We start from the raw sequence: 23282 nt of genomic DNA, 5'->3' as shown, positions 1-23282 counted from the left end.
TACAAACAGTTGTGTGTGCTGGGATTCAAACCCAGATTCTCTGGAAAGAGCAGCCAGTGCGCTTAACCTCGCTAAGCATCTCTCCAGCCCCGGAATGACAGTTGTTAACAGGGCTCGTCATGTGTCACCAGTGAACAAGAGCTCCACAAACTCAGACTCAAGACCACCCCATCACAAGCCCAGGGTGTGTTCCTGAACGTACTCAGTTTCCCTAAAAATACTTGCAATCACCTTAGGAGAAGACCTGCGTGTCCACTCCTGGGCCACATTCCATGTGCCAGAGGAAACGAAACCTACCTGCACCTGGAAAGGCAAGAGACAAGTATTATTTCTACTCCTCGGGTAAGGATGTGGATGTTGCTTAAGAATGTCATGGAGTGGGGCTGGAGAGATGGCTCAGTGGTTAAGAGCACTGGCTGCTCTTCCAGAGGTCCTGGGTTCAATTTCTAGCACCCACGTGGTGGCTCACAGCCGTCCGTCATGGGATCTGAACCTCTCTTCTCTCTGATGCTCTCTTCAGTCATGCAGGTATACATGCAAATTACATAAAAATACATGCATAAACCTTTTTTTAAAAAGGGATGTCATGAAGGAACCCTGTCTTCCTATTGGGCTCATCTGCTAACGACATTCCATTAGTTATACCAGAAACCCCTGAGGGAAGGTGTCTTTGGATCTGGAAACCAGGAATGAGGTGATCCCCTTCATTAATTTTCAATGATTGCCCCAGGCTCATTTGGTGCCCCCACCGACCCCAGGAGACCCCATGTAGAGTAACGCTCCTCCCCAGCTCTGTCAAAGGCCTAAGTTAGCTTCCTTACATCTCATCCCTCCCTAAAGAACTTCCTCTCTCCTATAAGAGGCGTAGCATGGCCGTCTGGCTTCTCATTCAGGCCACCAAGCTGGATGCACAGGCTCATCCCATGGCATCTGCATCACCTGCTCTGATCATGACTGTTCACTATGATCTTATCAACCTACAGCAACCATTTAGTAACGACCTTCCACTAAGAAGCCAGAGTCGGTGACGATTGTGTCTCTGAGTGATCTTTGAGACCAGCCCTCTGGGCATTTGGTTCTTTTTTATCCCAGGGACTGGCCCAAACCCCGTGAGATGGACAGTCACCTGCGCTTATGTGAGTGGCCAAACTCTGCACCCTAGACACCTTCAAAGCTGTTTTGAAATGGTCGCTGCAGCAGGAGAGGGCTGAATGAGCAAATGAAACTTAGTGAGGTGGGCAGTAGGCTGGGGCCTTGAGGTCTTTGGGAGCATAGGCTTACGGCACAGATACACAAAGCTTTGAAATGTCCCAGAAGCCTATGATTAGGGTTTTTGGAGAACCTGATATGGCTATGGCCACCAGCAGAACCAGTAGACTGGGGGTCCACAAGCCTGGCATGAAGGTGAAGGTACTGACATGTGACAGAACACACCATGAGTCTCACTGAGAAGGAAAGACGTGATGGGAAGGGAAGTCACACAAGGCGCAGGAGCCAGTCTTGGGCATAGCTGATGGAAGAGCTGAAGAAAAGGGGATTGGGATGAAGCACACAATGACTGAGGGAAGAACCTCTGAAGAGAAGCCATGCCAGCTGAGGGTGTGGAGAGGTCAGAACCTAAGGAGGTCAGACAACGGAGCCTAGGAGCTAGTGGGATGTCCCCATAGGCACAGGACAAGGGAAGGGAGACCGTCACAGTTTTCTATTGCTGCGATAAGACACTGTGACCAAGGCAACTTGGAGAAGAAAGGGTTTGTTGGCTGACACTTCCACATCATAGTGCATCACCAAAGGAAGTCAGGACAGGGACTCGGGGCAGGAACTTAAGCAGAGACCACAGAGGAACACTGCTGACTGGCTTGCTCCCCATGGCTCGCTCAGCCTGATTTTTTTTTTTAAGATTTATTTATTATGTATACAGTGTTCTGTCTACATGTAGACTCCCAGGCTAGAAGAAGGCACCAGATCTCATTACAGATGGTTGTGAGCCACCATGTGGATGCTGGGAATTGAACTCAGGACCTCTGGAAGAGCAGCCGGTGCTCTTAATCTCTGAGCCATCTCTCCAGCCCCTCAGCCTGATTTTTATACAACTCAAGACCACCTGCCCAAGGATGGCACCGCCCACAGTGGACCGGCTCTCCCACATTAATCATTAACCAAGCAAATGTTCTGCAGACCTGCCTACAGGCAATCTGATGAAGGTATTTCTCCAGTTGAGGTTCCTCTTCCTAGGTATGGCTAGGTTATGTCAAGTTGACAAACAGCACAGGCAAAGTGACTGTGGCCCAGATGCCAAGGGCCCTGCTGGATAATGACAGCTATGAGCAGGTGGGAGAAGAATGATGGGGCGTGGCAAAGAACAGAGATCCCTCTCTTCCACCCCAAGCACAACTAGTCTGAATAAAAGCCAACTGTGTTCCATGTGAAGAGGAGAGAGCTCAGCTTTCCAAGTAGTTAGAGCTAGCATGAGAATCCCTGTTAATGCAGAGACTTTGATAAAACAGAGAGAAGAAAACACTGTGCCTCCAGCCACCAGTGACACCCCAGAGCCACCTCTAGAGTCTCAGGGGTACTTTAGGACCTGAGCGCCCACCCCAACCTGCTTCCATGCTTCAGCAAGCACCACGACAGCACGCTCATCCGTCTGGTCACTGCTTCTTTTGGAAATGTGTCCTTCTCCCTCCTGGTCTGCTTGGCACCCTTCCTCTGATGGGCTTTCGCTGCTGATGGAAGCCGCTGCAAACCAGAGGATTCATTGATAAAAACCTGCCTTTGTGCCATAACAAGACACCCCAGACTAGACAACTTATGAACAGCAGGCATTTATTTCTTACAGTTCAAGAGGCTGCACGTCCAACATCAAGGCTCTGGATGACTTAGTGTTTGCAAAGAGTGCCTTCTGAGATGACAGCCTTAATGGGATAAGAGAAGGGGCAGATTTCTGATGACTGTTTTATAAGGCTTTAATTTCATTCACGAGAAAAGAAACTTCATGACTTAATCACTTCCCCCAAAGACTCCATTTCTTAATACTACCATGGGGAGGATTAAACTTCAGCATGAATCATGGAAGACTACAGAAGCAAACCGTAGCAACTTTCAAAACTGAAATCAAAGAGAACAAAGGCCTAACGAAAAATAAAAACAAACCTGAATATCCAAACACAAAGTTACCTGAAGTAGAAAAATAATAAATGTAGGAATGGAAAACAATGAGATTCTCTTTAGGGAATTAGTAAGGAAAATAAATGAAACCTGGTTCTTTGAAAGTTGATTCTCTGAAGATATCAGTAAAATGTATAACCTCTGTGCAGGCCAACTAAGAAAAAACACAAAAGAACACAAATTATTAGTATCAGAAATAAAACAGAGAACTTCAGTTCAGACACCATGAACACAGGCTGGGATGTAGCTCAGTGGTAGAGACTTGTCTAGCACTGGGTTTGATTCCCAACACAACAAAAACCAGAAATCCTGAAACAGGCCTATTAAAATATCAAATCAACAATTAATTAACCTTCCAAAATGGAAATCTCTGAGACCAGATGGATTTGCTAATGAATTTTGCCGGATATTTAAGGAAGAGATTGTACTCATTCTCTACAGTCTCTTTCCAAGGATAGAAACAGAAACATAGGTGCAAAAATCTCTAACAAAGATTTAAGAAATAGAACTCAACATTATATTAAAAAATTATATACCACAAATAACTGGGATTCATCCCAGGTATGCAAAAGTGAGTTATTATTCAAATATCAATTAATATAATCAATTATACAACAGGGAGAGAAGGTGGAGAGAGGAAGAAGGAAGGAAGGAGAGAGGGAGGAAGGAAGGAAGAGAGGAGGGAGGAAGGAAGGAAGGAGGGGAGGAGGGAGGAAGGGAGGGAGGAAAAGAGGGAGGGAGAAATAGGAAGAGAGGGAGGAAGAGAGGAAGAAAGGCAGGCAACTAAATCAGAATCAAGATGGAGGACTAGAGCTACCTGTCTTCAAGACATGCTCTAAAACTATAGTCATTGGGATGGGATTGTGTTAGTCAAAGAACAGTCGACTAGGTCAATGGACTAGAATAAAAACATAGCACACAAATAGTTGTAATTGGGCAATATTTAACCAAGGATCAAAGGCAATGCAATGGAGAAAAATAAATAGTATTGAGCCGATTGAACATCTATGTGCAAAATAATAATAATTATCCAGACTCAACTTGGAACTCTCACAAATATTAAGTGAAAAAATGATCTTAAGTTTAAATGCAAAATATAAAACCACAAAACTAGACAGTAACTGATGGAAATCCAATGGTCTTGGGAATAGGAATTTTTTTTTTTTGAGACAGGGTTTCTCTGTGTAGTCCTTGCTGTCCGTGAACTCACTCTGTAGACCAGGCTGGCCTCAAACTCAGAGATCCGCCTGCCTCTGCTTCCTTAGTGCTAGGATTGAATAATTTTTTTTGTATACAAAACCGAAGAAAGACACAGTTTATGAAAGAAATAATAGACAAACTGGGTTTCATCAATACTAAAAATGCTTCTGCACTGTGGAAAACAATGTTGAGAGAGACAAGAGACAAGCCACAGCCTGGAGAAAGGAGGGGAAAACATGTATGTGATAAGCAATGTTTTCCAAAATGTACAAAGAACCCCTACAACTCAACAGTGAGAAAACAATCCAATTTAAAGATTGGGCTTAAGACTGAATGGGCATTCCCAGATGACATATACAAATGACAAATCAGCCTGTGAATGATGCTCCACATCGCCTCATATGGAGAAGGCAGATGAAAACAATAATTAGACAGTGCCAACACTCCCATACCCATCCCCCAGGGGCCTCGACATGGGCATCTGTCTATGGAAGCCTCTGACAGACTGTCCCCTGGGTTCTTAGTGATGCTTCCTTCCACAGGCGTGGGCGATCAAATCGCTGTGCCCCAAGGACTGGCTTAACCTTCACCCTCGCTCTCCTCAGAGAGGGTAAAGACTGGAACCAGAATTTCTAGCCCTCTAATTACACAATCAGGCCCCTGGTGACTGGCCACCGTCTGAAGCCAGGCAGGAGTCCCATCGCCAGCTGGCTCACTGGCTGTCACCAAAAAGACACCTTTGGCTTTAGGGAGTTCCAGGACTCCAGTTCTGTAATGACAGGAGAGGGGAAGAGAAGACTACACATCTTCTCATGCCTGTGTAGAGAGCAACAGAATGTTCTAGAGATCACAATAGATGACCTGGACAAAAAAAGAAAGGGGGTACAACACTTTTGAAAATAAATACTGATACGCAAATATAGAATTTTCTCTTGAGTTGCTTTGTATCCTTAGGAAAATCCACTGTTTCATTTTTCTCCTGGGACTAAACATATTCATCATCAAGCTTACCTGGTAGCCATGCATGAATACTCAGAAAATACTGGAAAGAAAGTATGATTGGAGGAGGCTTAGCTATGATATCAAATGCTAAAGCCAACACAAGGCCTCTGGGTCTAAGCATGTGCCCGTGCTGAGCACAGACAGGAGACAGACCAAAGGCGCAGACCAAAGGTGAGGAGGACACCAAAGTGTGTTCGGCCTCAATTGCACCTGAAAATCAGAAGACAGTAGAAGAGGGATCCCTGCAGACTGTCTGCAGACAGCAGTAGTCTTCTCGTTGTCCCAGACACAATCAAGGTGCCGTGTGTGTGTGTGTGTGTGTGTGTGTGTGTGTGTGTGTGTGTGTGTGTGTGTGTGTAGATCCATGGGGAGTGAAGAAGAGGCACTCTTCATTACAAGCCCCTTTTACAGCAGCGCAACTCCATCTCTGAGGCAACACCTGCCCGCAGGGCTACATCCTTGTTCTGCGCTGAGGATTAAGTTTCCAACCCATGAACTTGAGGGCACGTTAAGACCACAGCGGTCTCTTGGTCTGTTTGCGCTGCCTATAACAAGAGAGATGTATTGTTTATAGCTCTGGCGGTTCTGAGTTAAAATGCTGCTGCAGCTGTGGTGCCGGGTCAGGGCCATTTTTCTAGATGGTGCCTTCCCATTGGTGCCTCTCTCACAGGGATCTTTGAGGCCACTTATCCCATTTAGGGAGGCCCTACCCCAGAGTCTCATCACCTCCCAAACACCCTCCCTCCTCATCTTAGGGGTTACAGTTTCAAGACACAACTCTGGAGGACACGGGTGCTCAGGCCCCAGCAAGAGCGGATCCAACAATACAAACGCAGTTCTGAGTAAGAGGGTGTTGACACACAAAGGATCAACCTGGGGCTATTCTTGCCCTAGCCTGGGCTGCCATGGGAAATACTAGACTAGACTGTTTTAATAGCAGAGATTTATTTCTCACAGTTCCATGGGCTGGGAGCCCAGGGTCAAAGTTCTTGGCAGGGCTCAGTTCTCAGTAAGGGTGGCTTCATGCGTTGCAAACAGTATGCCTTCTCTCAGATCATGTGACAGAGAGGAAGGACCAAGGCTCTCCCGCCATCTTGTTACAGGCTTTGACCCCTCATGCTTTGTTTGGGCTCACCTTCCTCCAGAGGACCCATCTCTACACTGAGTTCCTGGGATTGGAGCCTCAATCGGGATTCTCAGGGCTTGGAGTCTTTAGCCCACATACTCTATACTAAGAGAAACTCCAAAAGGATTGTAGATTTAAATGTATGTCAGGAGAGTGTGATGACGCATGCCTGCAAATCCAGCAGCACTCTGGAGGCTGAGGGGAAGATCAAGGGTTCAAGGCCAGCCTAGGCTACATAATAAGACCCTGTCTCAAAAAACACAGCCAGGCGTGGTAGTGCACACCTCTAATCCCAGCACTGGGGAGGCAGAAGCAGGAGGATCTCTATGAGTTCAGGGCCAGCCTGGTCTATATAGTGAGTTTCAGTACAGTCAGAGCTACATAGTGAGATCCTGCCTTTAAATAGCAAATACAAAGATTAAGTATAAAAATAATTAAAACTAACTCCACAAGTACTAGAAGATGGAAAATTGATTTTATAAAATCAGGGTAGCATCATTGAGGAGAGGAAGATGTGTGGTCGTTCAGGGCTCTTCGGAGCTGTGCCCCTTGTGATACTCTGCCTGTACATCTCTTTTGGGACTTTTTTTCCTTTAACTCTCCCTGTTTTTATGATTTCTGTAGGAAAGAGGCTTGCGACCAGTACTAATCTTGAGTACTTTTTTCCCCCCTATCTTCAAGTAAATTAATGTCTGCTCCAAAATATCATTTATCTACTCATCCTTTCTTGAGGAAAAGAAAATCAGATATCAGTTCTAGCAGATGTTGCATGTAAATTGGTAGCAAGTAACGACTGCAACTCAGATGATTAAGAAATTTGTAAGAAAGCTCTGCTATGTTTTAATTTTATATACAATTATGATAATTAGCACATTGTAAGACTACAAACCTCTGCTTTTTAATGTTGATTTTATTCTTTATCACTGTTTATGTACCATTGGTTTCATAATGTAAATACTATACATTGAACAAATTAAATGTCAAATTTTTTATTACCATAGTTCAAAAAAAAAAAAAATCAGGGTAGAAAAAGTTATTAACCATAATTCAAACCCCTTAAAAAAGAAGGAAAATTGATAAACTTGACTAATAACATATATAGCATGGCCCAAGAAATAAGCAACAGAAAAGCAAGTGTAAGTAGAAAAAAATAACTGCCATTTATATCACAAAAGCTTTTATGTAAGTCAACTCTAGAACTAAGAAAAATGAAAATAAATGAGCAATAAGAAAAAAGTTTTCCAAAGTTCAAATAGCTTTTAGCCTGTAAAAAGATGGTCAGCTTCACTAAGAATAGATAAACGCAAATTAAGCTTGCCCTCTAATACTGTTTCTCAACTCTGAGGTTGGTGAGAAGCCCACACGTCATTGGCAATGCTCTGGGGACAGGGCCACCACCATGTTGTGCTAGTGTGTGTGTGTGAAAGGCAGAGCCCCATGGGGGAACTGAGCAATACCTCATAAAATTGCGCACATGTTTATCCTTTACCCTAGCAATCCCAATTCCAGATATACTGGCAAATACACAAAGACAAATTGCAAAAGATATTAATTGCAGCTTTTTGTAATAGCAAAATTGGAACCAATTCAAATATTCTTCAATGGGCAGCTGGGTAAATAGGGATCTTTACACATAAGGACTATTATACAATTGTATAAAGACTAAGAAGCTTCTCCACAGGCTACTGTACAGTTATTTCTGGAATGTAGTATGTTGTGGTTTGGATGCGGTTTAATGTTTCCTAAAGCTTTATTGCTGAAATTTAAGCCCTATTATGAGGGGCATACATCATGAGGGTAGAAACTTGATCTGCTGTGGTGTTTAGGGGTGAAGCCTGTGGGAGTGACTTGTAGGCAATGGCATTAGGATGGAGCCCCAGCACCGAATCCTGGTGGCTGAATAAAAACAGAGAGTGGCTGGGGCTTTGTCTACAAGGTGGAGCTCTTGTCGAGCATGAATGAACACTTAATTTCATCTCTATATGTAGATAGATGATGATAAATAGATGATAGATAAATGGTAGATGGATGAGTGAGAGGCCAGAAAACCATGTCAACGTGCGTGCATACACATGTGTATACATGTATTTCATCTCTCCCCACATGATCCTCCACATCTTCTGGAGTCTGACTGGTGAGAATACCAGCATCAAAACTTGCCAGGTAGACCAGGCTGGCCTAGAACCTGCCTCTGTCCCCTGAATACTAGAGTAATGGTGTGCACCACCATGCCTGGCTTTCCGTAAATTCTGAAACACCAAATAAAATAGTGAGCTGACTAAAGTTCATTCATAGTGAGCAGAAATAGATACTAGAACAGAAGATACATATGTACGCAGGGAGAAGAGTGGCACGGGGTGGGGAGGACAAAAATAACCTGTTTGTTTTAAAATAGCATCAAGTTTAGAGAACTGTCTTAGAAATAATGCAAAAACACCCTCATAAATCTCTGTTCATGTCCCCGTCTCTACGTCTGTGTGGTTAATCTTGATTGCCAACTTGATGAGGTTTAGAGTTACCATGGAAACAAATGTCCAGGTAGATCTGTGAGAGAGTTTCCAGATTGGGTCAGCTGAGGTGGGGGACCTACCCTAAATGTGGGCAGCACCATTCATTCTATGGGCAGGGGTTCTGCACTTTACAGCTGTGAGTGCAGCTTTTTCAAGTTCCTGTCACCATCCCTTCCCCACCATGGTGACTGTATCCTCCACTGTAGGTCAAAAGAAACCCTTCCTTCCTCAAGTTTGATTTTCTCAGGCATTTTGTTCTAGAAACATGTAAAATAACTAGTAGACTCTCTAATTCTCCCTCCCCCCCCCTCTCTCTCACACACACACAGAAGCAAGTTAAGAGAGTACAGCACACATTTTATCCCTCAGTATCTCACTGTGTAGTTTCCAAGAACAAAAACATTCTCTTTCCTAACAGTACGGTTTTTCAAATACATGAATGTTGGTATTTCACGGTCCATTTCCTAAACTGTCCCAAGAATGTAGCTGTTCTCCCTCCCAACACAAAATCATCACCTTTAGCCTTCATACCACTTGGAGTAATTTAATTTCCTAATTTCTTGTCTGCCAGGATATGAACTCTTTAAAGACATGATGTACTTGTTTCATAGAATCCTTAGTTTGGGTTTTTCTAGTGTTTCTTTGTAAGTTAATGCAAACCCCACAGTCCTGAGTGAAGAAAACAGAATACCATACCCATCTCTTTATGGAGATGGAGACACACTGTAGACACCTGTATGCCACTAGCAATGATGATACTGACCCATGGTCAAGGATGTACCCAGTTTCCCAGAGCCTAGACCTAGAAACAACCTTTGAAGACCTCTTATTCATTGCCTGCTGGACTGTAGGGCTGTTAGTGGGGTCTCTTATACCAGCTCTCCAAATTCAGTGCTGTGTCTCACATTTGGGAATCTGTGTTTCATGTCCTTAACATACAAAGGAGGCACTATATCATATAGTGTGTTCAGGTACCTCAGTCAACCCAGGCTGTATCGTAAAGCTAGAGCGGTGTCCCAAGAAACAGTACAGATAACATCTTCACCTGGATCCCGAAGAGACGTCCAAGGAAGCTCTACTCAGTCAGCTCAGATTAAACATGGCTAACACAGTCTGCAGATTACCCTCCAGCCTTGGTCACCACCTTTGTCTTGATGTCACCAGGTATCAAAACATGGTGTATGAGGCCTCTCCTCTCCCTCCCTCCCTGCCTCCATCTCCAATAGCCTTGACTCGGGCCCATTCCTTGGATTCCATGTCTGTGGCCCTGAAGGATCACAGATCCCTAGCATCTCCTCCTGCCTCTGTCTTGCCTTTCTTACACAAAAGACAGCATCACTCTCGGACTTCTGTCTCTGGTTACTTCTAGTTCCTGAGTGGGTCTGTGAGATGCCTCACCTTTTAGCAATCTGTTCAGTGTAACAGCCCTCAGCCCCTCACGACACTGCAGCCACAGGGTGGGCTTCCAGATTGCCCGATACACATGTTGTCATTGGGGGCGCGGGGGCAGGGTAGGAGGTGTTGAGACAGGGTTTCTCTGTGTAGCCCTGGCTGTCTTGGAACTCACTCTGTAGACCAGGCTGGCCTCAAATTCACAGAGCTCTGTTGTTGTTTGTTTTTTACTCTTTTGGGGGGCCTGCCACCCAGGTCCCAAATAAATCACACGTGAAGGCTTATTCTTAATTATGAATGCCTGGCCTTAACTTAGCTTGCTTCCTGACAGCTTTGCTTAACCTAAATTATCCCGTCTACCTTTTTGCCTCTGGGCTTTTTTCTTTTTCTTACTTCCTATACATCTTACTTTTACTCTTAGTCCGTGGCTGGTTGCACAGCTGGGTGGCGGACCCCTGATGTCCTCATCCTCTGGCTACTTTTTTTCTCATCTACATTTCTCCTCCTATATCTTCTTTCTGCCTGCCAGCCCCGCCTATCCTTTCTCCTGCCTTGCTATTGGCCATTCAGCTCTTTATTAGACCATCAGGTGTTCTAGACAGGCACAGTAACCCAACTTCACAGAGTTAAACAAATGCAACATAAACAAAAGTAACACGCCTTAAAATATTCCACAACAGAGATCTGCCTCTGCCTCTGGCTCCCAAGTGCTGGGGTTAAACGCATGCACCACCACTTGCCTCTGCCTCCCGAGTTCTGGGATTAAAGGCGTGTGCCACCACCGCCCAGCTCTACTGTCATTTTATTTACTTGGTTGGTTTATTTTTCTGTATGTTTTGCTTTGTTATCATTGTTGGCAGTACCTGCCAGGCCAAGTGCTCTAACACTGAGTCCAGCCTTACCGTGAATGGCCATTTTAGAGACACGTTTTGAGGTGTATCCCTTGGTTGGCAGGGTTCCCAACTCTGTCACCTGCAGATCATCAGCTGATAGGTCCTAGAGTCAGTGATGTCACCAGGGATCTAGAACATAAGGGATTCATTCCTTCTACTGCAAACAAAAATACGCGTAGCTCTCATGAATATAATCTGTCACCATTTAAAAGATACGCTTTTCCTGCGTTGTGCATCCCCTAATAGAAACTCTGCAGGAGTTGCTTTGTGGTCAGTCCTGGTATATGGTACTTCCTGAGCACATTGCTGGGGCTCACACAGCCCTGTAAGTTAGTCACATGGCCTGGCCTGCAGGAGAGTGCTTGCCACACAGTGTTGGGCAGAAATGACTGGCTGTTACCACTTCAACAAACCTCGTTCTGCATCCATGTGATCCTCTATCCCACCACAGAACATGGGCTCACTTCTGAGGGTCAGCTGGTCCCTCCCAGTGTTGCTGAAACCCAGTCAAACCATGAACCTCAAGGAGAGCTTTCTGCTGGGGGCTATTTAGAATCTTTGGTACAAGGTCCTCACGGGGATGTCAAAGAACCTGCTCAAACTGCCCCAGGAGTCTCACTGCCCACTCTGTTCTGCAGGTCCAGAATGCCCAGCCACTAGTGGACACCCACCCACCCCAGACTTACAGCCACCTCTACCTGAAGTTCAAGAAGCTGAAGGTACGTGCCGCCTCCTCTGCTAACCACTTTCCCAGCTTACAAGGGGATATCAGCTCTGAGTCCCTGGACTGCGACTGGACAAGCTCTTTGGCCTTGTCAAAAGCAAGGTGTCACCTAAAAGGCCAAATGAACTGACCCTGCCCCAATGGAGCTGGCTGGTGACTGTACCAGAACCTTCCCTGACATTGCCCCATAATGGCACAGATGCAGACAGATAACGTTAAGGCGGTGTGTACAGTGAAGCTCCAGATTATTAATTAGCATCGTTCCTTTTCGTTTTTTTGGCCACTTCCAGATTTGTATTTCTTGAAGCGTAGGCCATGGGTGAGAGTGAGCCATGCATGCAGTGATCCCCTGAGGCAAACTGAAAGTGACTAACGTTGTGAGTCAGCTGAAGAGCAGCTGAGTAAACCATCGCGTCACTCAGTTTAAAAGCAGGGCTTTTCAAGAGTGGCCCCACCACTCTTTAAACCATGAACCTCAGGGAGAGCTTCCTGCTGGGGGCTATTTGGAATCTTACAGCAAGATGGGAGGAAAGACAGGAGAATCCCCGGAGGCCTGTGGGCCAAGGAGTGTGGCTTATCAAGCAGCAAACAAGAAAACCCATCTCAAACAAAACAGACCATGAAGGTGGACAGCCAAGGATGTCCTCTGACCTCCACAGGCATGCTGAGGCATGTGAACATACACACACACACAGTGCAGGAGGCTATAGGTATAATCTTTTCCTCCCTCTGGAATTAAGTATATACTTCTTCTGAGCAGCATAAATATCTCCTGAGATAATTTCCTTGCTAGTATGGCCACTGCATACTGTCAGTTTAACAGGAGACTTAAATGCACAAGATACTATAAAGGTCCTTGCTGCTGCAGCCCCATCCCAGTGTATTCAACCCACAGATGTAGTGGTCACCCTGCTTCTGTCCCAGTGCCCAGGATTATGGTGCACCTTGCTAGCTGCTGCTGACACCTCGGGGGACCTATGGCATGTGGGTTTGAAAAGTATGTCTGGAGGAACCTTGTGCTACTGAGAGGTCGCTGTGTCCACAGATGGAGGAAGAAAGACTCTCCGTCATCAACAGAGACAACTGTCTACTTCTGCAGAGGGTGGCCTCTGCCATGAGAACCAGGGGACAGACTGACAGCAGAAATCACTTCACACACAGAAGGTAACAGAGGGGCTCTTGACATTGGCCTTGGCCAGTTCCAGGCTAGGCCTGGGTTCAAGGGCAGGGGACAGGGGCATGGTGATACAGAGGCAAGACATGCTTTTTTTTATCACAAGAGCCAAATTCAAAGTGCCCACACGCTCCCTGACTCCAAACTCTCCTTGAGGCTCTGAGGTGTATCAAGGCACAAGAATGGGCCCAGGGTGACAGCTGCCCAGCCACATGCCTGCTGTGTGCCATAGAACCTTTGAAACCACCATCCTCACAAGGACCAGGCAAAGTGGAGGCTGCAGAGCTTCTCATTTCACAGTGGGGAAACTGAGGTACAGTGAAGCTGCACAACAAATTTGGCCAAAATGGCCATCACTGTGGGGGGTGCAGGGTGTGTCCATTTTGCAGAGCACCCAACAGTCTTGCAAAGTGTCAGATCGTTGTCTGGGAGAGAGCAAAGGGCTCAGACCTGATGCCCGGGTGAGATCATGGCTGTCCCCTTTATGCTGGCACTGTTCTCTGAAACCTGTGATTTCTTCCAGCTTGGAATTCTGCATCCCAAGAGGATAAAGGGCAGCAGGTCTCCATGTTCCATGAAACCACTCTCTGAGCACGCTCATGAGTCCTTTCTCCTCGCTCATGCAAGAGCGGTGCTCCGTCCTTGGTGGTCACATTCCCCAGGAGAGACCTCTGCAGTCTCCCCGTTTGGGTGCAGAGTCCTGCTGGGGACTGCACAGGGCCACAGCAATGCAGGCCTTCCTGCTGATGCTCCTGGACTTAATCTCTAACCCTTTAGAGCAGTTTCCAGATTCATAATAAGCTAAACCACAGGCAAGCACCAGGCACCCAAGCCGTCAACTTGGAGGAGACAGAGATGCTGTGAATGGATCGTTAATCTAGGGTATCCTCTGTTGCAAGGACACAGAAAACTACTTGATTTAGATAGTATGAGCCAGCTGGCTGGCTTCATGAGAAAGAAGCAAAAGCCAACATTTTGGGAGAAACTATACAGTCAATAACTAGAGATTCTGTCTTCATTGAGATACATTTGGCACTTGGTAAACAATATCTTACAGTGAAGGTATACCATTTGATGGGTTTGATGTCACACCCCGAAGCCCGTCTCTTTAGTGAAGATGGTGGCACAGGACTCTTGCCATGAAGATGGGACACACAACCCTTGCTCCCAACTCTTCTAGTGACAGTCAGGGATCCTCGTGACAGCCAGGCCCTGGAGGTTGCACCAGATGTGGTTGGCTCTGTTACTGTGCATGTTCTGCAGAATGACATTGGTTTATTTTGTTGTTGTTGTTGCTGTTTGGTTTTGCAAAGACAGGGTCTCTACATAGCTCTGGCTCTTCTGGAACTCACTAGGTAACCCAGGCTGACCTTGAACTCATAGAGATCTTCCTGCCTCTGCCTCCTGGGTGCTGGGCTTAAAAATTGGGGCCACCACACCTGGCTTGATTGACATTGTTAAGGATGTTGTCGGGTCATCCTTGGGCTGCTGAGTGGCACCCTCTCCTATAGGCCACACACTGTCCATTCACCTATTGATGAGCATTTTGGTTTGTTATTGTTTGCTACTAATAAGGTTACAATGATCATTAGGTTAAAAAAAAAAAAAGCAACTTAGACCTGTGTCTGCAGAGGTCTACCAACAACTCAGTAGAAAATAGAGAATCCAATCAAGCCACCCAGAGAGAGACCCTCTGAAGGAAAAGGAGGGACTCCTTGAACATGCACCCCAGCAAAATTGATGACAAATATTGAACAATAGCCAATCATTTAATGCAGAGGTTCTCAACCTGTGGGTAGTAACCCCTTCAGGGGTTGAAGGACCCTTTCCCAGGGGTCACAGATCAGATATCCTGCACATCAGATATGTTCATGACAGTTCAGAACAGTAGCAAAATTACAGTTGTGAAGTAGCAACGAAAGAATTTTATGGTTGGGGGTCACCACAACATGAGGAGCTGTACTAAAGGGTCGCAGCGTTAGGAAGGTTGAGAACCACTGATTTCAAGGTTTTGTAAATTGTCATGAGGACTTGTAACACACGAAGAAACATTTAGTCCAAAGTATCTATTGCATCAAGGGAAGAAGCTACAGTTTTTGAACTGTGTCCACCCTAAGCTGGTTTATGCAAGACCCACCTTGGAGTCTGTGTTGGAGCTAAGGCTGGTTCACTCACCCCACCCCACCCCCGACCCACCCCATCCCCCACGGAGGTTGTGTTGGAGCTAAGGCTGGTTCTACACCGCCCTCCCCCCCCCCCATGATCTCTCTAAAATACGTGCCTCTGCCTGGTTTGTAGCACTTAGCACTTTCAAAACAGACTAGACTCTTCATACCTGTCTGTCATGCTTCTCCACATGGCCGCTGGGCCTTCCTCCCCTTCTCGATATCAACCCTCCTCTCCTTTCAAGACTCTATTCAGCATTGCCTCCTGGCTACCACCACTCTTCTCCAGCGGTATGACATCTTTACCTTGTGAGCTCAGTGCCCACTCCCCTCAGAGGACAAAAAGCATCCTGGTACACGGATGGGGAGCAAGGGTTTCTTGAATGTTTCTCGATAGGAAGCAAACGACGAGAGCCCTGACATTACCCAGAGCCCAGCAGGCCTGATGATCCATGGGCTCCTTTTGTGAATGTGGAGTGAGCTTTCTGTTCCATAACTCCTGGCTGATGAAAGAATGTATGTATTCCTTCCTGGAGTCTAAACAGGAAGACCAGAGAACAGGCGCACATGAAAGCGCAGAAACAAAACAAAGTCGTCCTGGAAAGACTCCCAAGCTCAGAGCCCTGGTATGGAGCACAGAGACCGTGGGAGGATTGGGCTGCCACCGCCAGACGTCCCTGCAAAAGCAGACGCACCTGGAGAAAAGGTACCTGCGGTTCTTGTTGTAAACATGCAGCTATCTGAAATTCTGCACTTCCTCAGGTTCATCGCACACAGATGCACTGGGTCTTTGCTGCCCGGTGCCTTGGGTACACTTGTCAGTGAATAAATGACTCGAGTGGTAAAGGGCATAGTGAAGCCTGGGCACTTCTCCTCCAGGGAATTCACCCATCTCTCTTCCCGCCCATCTCTTACAAGGAGATAAAAATGAGTTCAGCTGATTGGTTACAGGTTCAGGAGCTGGGGAGAGTTTGGTGGAGATATAACTTGGCCAGATAGCATGCTTCCAAACTCGTTTTGTAAATAACTGAATTAGCCGTTCTACATAGCATCCAGGACAAGGAGAAAAAAACCTACAACCTGGAAGAGTTTGCTAGAAAATTGTAACTTTTCCTCTTCGACTAATCCAAATCTCTGGCAAGCTCATAATTCTGAATGAAGGACAATCTAATTCCAACATCATTATTTTTACAAACATCTCAGTGAATCAAAGTAGTTAGGGGTTTTAAAATCTTCACTCACTGTCCTTATCCATGATGCTGTTTTCAAAATCAAGTCTATTCTAGGGAAATGTGCAGGTACCAAACTAATAGTAAGAATTCCAGGACATAGAGCCTGCCCTGATCAAGCCCCAGTCCAAAGATTCCACCCCACAGACCCCCTCCCCGTGACACCTGGTCTTTTAGTCCTCACTGTGCCTGTAGGGACTGAATTTGGCTCATATTATTTCTGGTCGTATGACCTTCCTATTATTTGCCTCAGCATTTCTTCTAAATTCCTGAGGCATTAGGACAAGTATTGCAAAGATGTACAATAAGAAGCAATTACTAAGTAGCAAAACACTAGGGAAATTTAGTTTGCTTTCCAATTGACATAGAGAACCTGAATGTTTTGGTTCAAACCTTGATTTGAAATACAGAGCCCTGGCATTTGGTATGGTAGAGAGTAAGGCACTGGCAGTGTGGAATGATTGCTTATGAAGCAGTGCCCCTTCTCAGATGCCATAGACGTGATCGCTGGAGCCGTTTGTGTATACTTCTACTTATTAGGTGGATCTGTTTGTTCACACAAACATGTTTTCTGTAAATTGCCCACTTCATTCAATTACATGTCATAGAAATCATTCAATGCCAGGACATAAAGGTCTTTTCTATGTGCCTTCTTAGCAGTTAGTATTTTTGTACATATATACCTTAATTTATTTATACAGACCCCAAATTATAAAAAAAAAATCTGATTATTTTCATTATTCTAAGTGAAACTGTGATAATCATCATAGTGCATCTATATCTGTAACTTTCATTTCTAAGATGTAAAATTGTTCAATTGAAAGGTGGGCCCAGTAGATACCACTAACTTACTTTCTAGAACACTCTAGGTACTGCCCTCCGTTCTGGGTACAGAGCATTGTTTTTTCATACTCTAGCCAACATTAGCTGGTATAGATATTTTAAGATTTTGGACTATGAATTTCTGTTCATATCCTTTTATCTAATTCCCCTGGATAGTTCTTTAAGTTATTTTCAATATTTCAGTATTTACCTTTTTTCTATTGTTATTATCACAAGTATTCTTTCTCCCACACTGAACATTTCCCCTGGGATTATATTTCAGTGGTAAAATCTGCCAAGTTTTTCTCTATGGCTTCATTTTGGTACTCTTCTAAGAGTGTGACAGTGTTTTCCCATATTTTTTCTTAAGTCTGTAACAAACATGGAATTTTTATACATTGTGTGAATTTGTTATCAAAGGATTTTAATTCTTCTTTAAGACAGAATTTCACTATGTAGTTCAGGCTAGTCTTGAACTCAGGTCCTTCTGCCTCAGCCTCCCAATTGCTAAGATCACAGGCATCCATACCCTGCCTGGCCTCAGGAAAAAAACAATGCTGAGCATAGCGGTGCACGCCTTTGCAGAGGGAGCTCTGTGAGTTCGAGGCCAGCCTAGTCTACAGAGCAAGTTCCAGGACAGCCAGGGCAGTTACACAGAGAAACCCTGTCTTGAAAAATCAAAAATAAATTAATTAATATTTAAGAATCCACTTTAAAAAAAATTAGATTGCTACCTCTGCTAACCTTTATTTATGTCTTATTGTTAACGTTTCTGCATTAGTTTTATTTAAGGTAGCCTTTAAGGACAAAGATGAATTTTGCTTTTTAGCTGAGTTTGGAGCTTTTACGTGCTAAATACTCCGTTTGCTCTCGTTTCTGATTCTTCCATTTGTTTATCCTTTGCTATTCTCCCGTTATTTTCCTATTGTTGATTTTGAGGGATTACTTTTTGTTTTCCAAGGAAAATGTTTAGAAAATACTTGGAAGTAACACTCCATTCAACCCTTCCTTTGTTTGCACGGACCGTCTCGCTCTCCCCATAAAAGGAATTGATAAAGCTGATGGCCAAGGGAGATGCTAAGGGACAGACAGACAGAAGGGAAGGCTATTCCGCTTGGAACCGGTCCCCGCCGCTGCCACCCACAGCCCACACTCCCTGTAGGATGTTGCCAGCTTGGTTCACGGGCAAGCAGAGCCTAGCAGGGGCTCCTGGGGCCGCTTCAAGGGCAACCCTGCCCCCTCTCCATCAATCCCCGCCCCCTCTCCATCAATCCCCGCCCCCTCTCCACCAACCCCGCCCCCTCTCCACCAACCCCGCCCCCTCTCCACCAACCCCCGCCCCCTCTCCATCAATCCCCGCCCCCTCTCCATTAACCCCCGCCCCCCCCTCCTCTCCACCAACCCCCACCTCCTCTCCACCAACCCCCGCCCCCTCTCCATCAATCCCCCCCCCCTCTCCATCAACCCCCGCCCCCCCCTCTCCACCAACCCCCACCTCCTCTCCAGCATTCAGCTCTGGGCCTATGGGTGCTTTGTCAGTGGCTCTGGACTTTTCCTCTTTGTGAAAGACAGGAAACAGCTGCCACTGCCTTAGCCTGTGGTCGGGAGGCAGCTTCCTGCCAGGAGCCTTTCAATCCATCATATGCATTTCCAGGACCTTCACTCTGTGTATCCATGGGAGAGAGTGAAGGACCTAGGGCTCCGGGCTGCAGACACCTCAGCCCTAAGCCTCTTCCCGGTTTGGGGATGCCTTGCTCTTAGGTGACTTTGCTCTTTGTTGTTGTTGTTGTTTTGGTTTTGGTTTGATTTTGTCTGAGTAAGAGTCTTATCCTATAGTCCTGGCTGGCTTGGAACGTGATAGACCAGGCTAGCTTTGAACTCACAGAGATCTGCCTGCCTCTGTTTCTCAAGTGCTAGGATTAAAGGCATGTGCCACCATGTCTGATTGGTGCCCCAGCCTTTTATAGAAGTAAAATAAAATAATATACAAGTAAAATTACCTTATCGGAAAGTGGCAGCTGTAAAAATGGAAAGGACTCCATTTTCTAGGACTAGAAAGCCCGGAAGGCACCTTTCTGGCCGACCCACTTGGTCTGGAACTCCTATTGGCCTTCTGCAAACTGGACTTATCATGAGCCTCTCACGGGCGTGCCGGAGAAGAGAACCCTCTTCCAGCCACTGCAGCAGCTTCTCCCTCAGAGCTGCTGGCTTCCTAACTCCAGCGAGAGCAAATGCCGTGCTGTTAGGAGGAAGGCATCTATACGATCATCTGGGAAAAACCATTGGCCATTCTAGTGCTTCCCGGGGCCTACCTAAATGGAAGCACAGGGCCTCTACAATGCACACACAGACACCAGGAAACACATGCACACACACGTACATACACACACACTCACACTCACACACACACACACACACATATACACATGTGCACACACATAATAACAATGAGAAAACTAAACAGATGGACTACCCCTCAGTGGTGGAACAGTACACATGCTCCAAGTTCTTCAAGACAGCTCCATGGTTTCAGACAAATGCTCAGTTCCCAGCACACACCATAAAGACAAATGGGCCTCAGCTCCTGCACCCATGTCAGGGTTAAGTGAGCAGCGTTTGCAAAGGGGCTGTAAGGTTCCTGACTCTGGAAACAACACATTTCAGCTTCTGTCCTTCTTCACTACATGCTTCTATCATATGAATCAAAACTGGGGTTCAGGTGACACCTAGAAGCCAACTGTCAGTTTGCTGATTCAGTGTAAGAAAAAACTCTACAGCAAAATTGAAGTCGCAGAAATTATCATCTGACTACATGTACACCCAAGGAAGATACGCAGTGACCAATGTGCACATGAAAAGATAGCCAGTGTCCTGGGGAAGTGGGAATCAATTCCACAGTGAGATACCCTTCACATTCACCCTGCTGGCTGGAATGGCAGATGACAGCGTTTGCTTGCTAGGTGTGAGGAGAAACTAGGAGGCATAGTGGTGATCCACTTGCCTTGAAAACACTTTTGTGGGGCTGGAGAGATGGTTCAGAGGTTAAGAGCACTGGCTGTTCTTCCTGAGGTCCTGAGTTCAATTCCCAGCAACAACATGGTGGCTCACAACCATCTGTAATTTGATCTGGTGCCCTCTTCTGGTGTGTAGGCAGAATACTGTATACATAATAAATAAATAAATCTTTAATAAAAAAAGAAAGAAAGAAAATAGTTTGCTGGTTCCTCTAAAAATTAGACAGCAATTCACACCTAAGGAGAGAAGAGAACCGCAACTGCAAATCAACATGAAACTATACACACACCTGTGTCTGGAATAGCATTATTAACAATAACCAAATGTCCATAAACTGATGAGTGAGTAAACAAAATGAGCTATAGCTGCACAATGGAATATTATTCTGCCATAAAAAAACATGAGGCCTGGCATTGCTACATCATTGCTGGAGCTTAAGGACATCGGTGAAAGAGCCAGATGCAGAGTGGCCTGTGTATGAAATGCCCAGACAGGCAAATCCTAGTGGCAAAAAGACCAGTGGCTATTGGAAGCTGGGAAGGGACAATTGGGGGAAAATAGTTATGGAATATGGTTGGGGAGAGTTAGTGATTAAAATGTACCCAAATTATACTGTACATATATTAATATTTCCAAACCTCTAAAATATTCACTTTAAAAGGTGGGTTTTAGATGTAGAATTACTGTATTTCAGTCAAGTCATAATGAAAAAAAAGACATGAGCAGCGGGTAGAGGGCAGTAGGATCTGGACTTCAAGGTTAACCTCAACTACAAAGAAGTTCAAGGGCAGCCTGGGCTACATGAGACCTTGTCTCAACAAACAAACAAAAAGCCAGACACAACAATGAAAGATTATCTAGTACATTCTAAATAAAAGGCTGTCAATTGAAGTTCTCTGTCCACTGTGCATTCTAAAGAATTGGCATGTTTTTCTGTTCCTGCCTAAAGAAGATGACTGTGGTGGCATTTTTGGTCCCACAGGAGCTGAAACTGATGCCCAGCAAGGACACCGCTTCATCTGGATGCCCAACCTGAAGGGATGAAGGTTCAGACTGCAAACACCATAAGCAGCCCAGGGCCCAGGAGCTCTGAGGAGGCCTTCCTGTGCTCTCCCTGGGGTCATGCTGGCTTCCGTGTGCCTCCAGGGACAGCTGTAAGGGCTGTGACACAGCACTCATGACGTTCGCCAGATGACACAGCACAGCTATTTATTGCATTTCTTGGACTGATAACCAAAAACAAAACATGCTGAGTAACTCTGAAAGTGACTGGATTTTGAATTAGACTGTCTTTTCTAGCTATAAATACTTTTTCTGAGTTACCATGAGTTTGGGTGGGTGGGTGTAATTCCCTTAAAAAACTCTGTGACTGTCATTTTACCAAATATGTAAATAAATCAAATTTGAGAACTTTCACCCAGATCCAGAATACATGACCCAAAAAATAAGGACCCGGTGAGGCTTGCGGAGCAGTTAAGGGGTGTCTAAGACTGCTCAACCTGCGTGTTTTCCATTTTCAAGTTAGATCACATTGAAACTATTCTATGACTAGTTTTTCTGCCTCAAGAAGTAACTAAAAAAATGGTGCACACTTTCACCTATTCACCCAGCAAAGCCCTGTGGGGGCGGGGCCTCAGAAGTGAGGAGGAAGCATGCTCCATGTAAGCTGGTAGCAGCTCTTTCTGAGGAGACAATGTCTAATTAGCTAATTATTCTATGAGTGTGTGTGTGTGTGTGTGTGTGTGTGTGTGTGTGTGTGTGTGTGTGCAAGCTCGTTTCTTTTCTTTATGCCCAAACCCTTTAACGTATACTTAGACATCAGTAGCAAGTCTAATGCTTGCTCCCCAGACTAGAAAGAACCTTCAATACAGAACCTCAGGGCCTTCGGTACACCGCACAAACACCACCCTTAAATCACGGAGCGTGGGGTCAGGCCGGATGTGGCCTTCACCTCTTTGGCTGTGTTGCTGGACACTGTAAACTTCTCATCTGAGCCGCAAGTACCGCAGGAGTCTGCCTCAGGGGACACACACGTGGCCTGTACACTCGGTAGCCATGACCCAAGCTCCTCCTTAACCATCCAGATGTGTGACAGAAAGGTGACCTCTCAGCAGCTTACAGGCGTCACCTTTGCACCTGCTCCCTAAGGTGGCACCTGCCTGTGTCCTCCCTGCTGCCTCCGCATCCTGGGGAACAGGAGGTTCCCAGGAGCACTTGGTGGCACTGTCTGCTCTCAGTGCAGTTTGTCACCAAACTAGAAGAGTTGCCATTTGATCACATGAAGATTATTTCTGTTCTCCTCCCGCCACTCCCAAGAGCGAGTGGTGGATAAGAACCGCCAAATCATTCCATGAAGCCAAGGCTGAGGCGAAGCCTTCCCATCACAGGAGGACTTCTGCTCTTTGCCCCTCTGAACGTTATATATATATATATATATATATATTGAAGGATTTTATTATTTTTCCTTGCCCACCACTTTGAACACTGCCTTATCAGTCAGCATTCCTCAAAGAATTAGACAAGGTTGGCCTCTGTCTACAGCAGGACAAGGTCACCATAAAAACAATTTTCTCACTTTAGGCTATGCAGTACACTCAGCCCCTTTGGCTGCCAGGCAGGGTCCTAAATGCGAGGAGACCTTCTGGGGGTTTGATTGGCTCGGCTGAGTGAAGAACCCAGGCCTCCCGGTGCTAAGGCTGTGTGCCTTCTTCCCCTTCCAGACACGGCTGGCACGCCCAGACGTTGGACTCGCTCAGAAGAGAAGCAGACACCTATGAACTGAAGTCCCGTCATGCTGAGAGGCTATTGCAAAACAAACAAAAAAAAGCCTGGAAAGTACATGAAACAGCTGGGCAGAGCCTA

The 23282-nt window shown here is 45.7% G+C and overlaps 1 protein-coding gene and 1 long non-coding RNA gene across 6 annotated transcripts in view; one reads left to right on the top strand and one right to left on the bottom strand.

Moving 5' to 3' along the window:
- Positions 1–11366, bottom strand: part of LOC143269078 (uncharacterized) — a 25187-nt gene extending 13821 nt beyond the window's left edge. Inside the window, exons 1-2 of the long non-coding RNA XR_013045420.1 lie at positions 11301–11366; positions 232–303 (exon numbers count right to left, since the gene is read on the bottom strand). This is a non-coding gene — a long non-coding RNA (uncharacterized LOC143269078). The remainder of the gene's footprint in view (positions 1–231; positions 304–11300) is intronic.
- The window catches only part of Cfap97d2 (CFAP97 domain containing 2), a 23847-nt gene extending 565 nt beyond the window's left edge, over positions 1–23282 (top strand). The window contains exons 2-5 of one of the 5 annotated variants that reach the window (XM_042262725.2): positions 11930–12010; positions 13061–13179; positions 15891–16060; positions 23141–23282. In XM_042262725.2, the coding sequence (XP_042118659.2) occupies positions 11930–12010; positions 13061–13179; positions 15891–16060; positions 23141–23202 (432 nt within the window). In that variant the 3' untranslated portion in view covers positions 23203–23282. Of the gene's footprint in view, positions 1–11929; positions 12011–13060; positions 13184–15890; positions 16061–21402; positions 21837–23140 lie in introns of those variants that run through there. The other 4 variants (XM_015999777.3, XM_015999776.3, XM_042262726.2 and 1 more) reach the window with 4 other exon arrangements.

Source organism: Peromyscus maniculatus, chromosome 17, assembly GCF_049852395.1.
Source record: "Peromyscus maniculatus bairdii isolate BWxNUB_F1_BW_parent chromosome 17, HU_Pman_BW_mat_3.1, whole genome shotgun sequence".
Taxonomy (NCBI): domain Eukaryota; kingdom Metazoa; phylum Chordata; class Mammalia; order Rodentia; family Cricetidae; genus Peromyscus; species Peromyscus maniculatus.
This window is presented reverse-complemented; position numbering and strand designations above follow the sequence as displayed.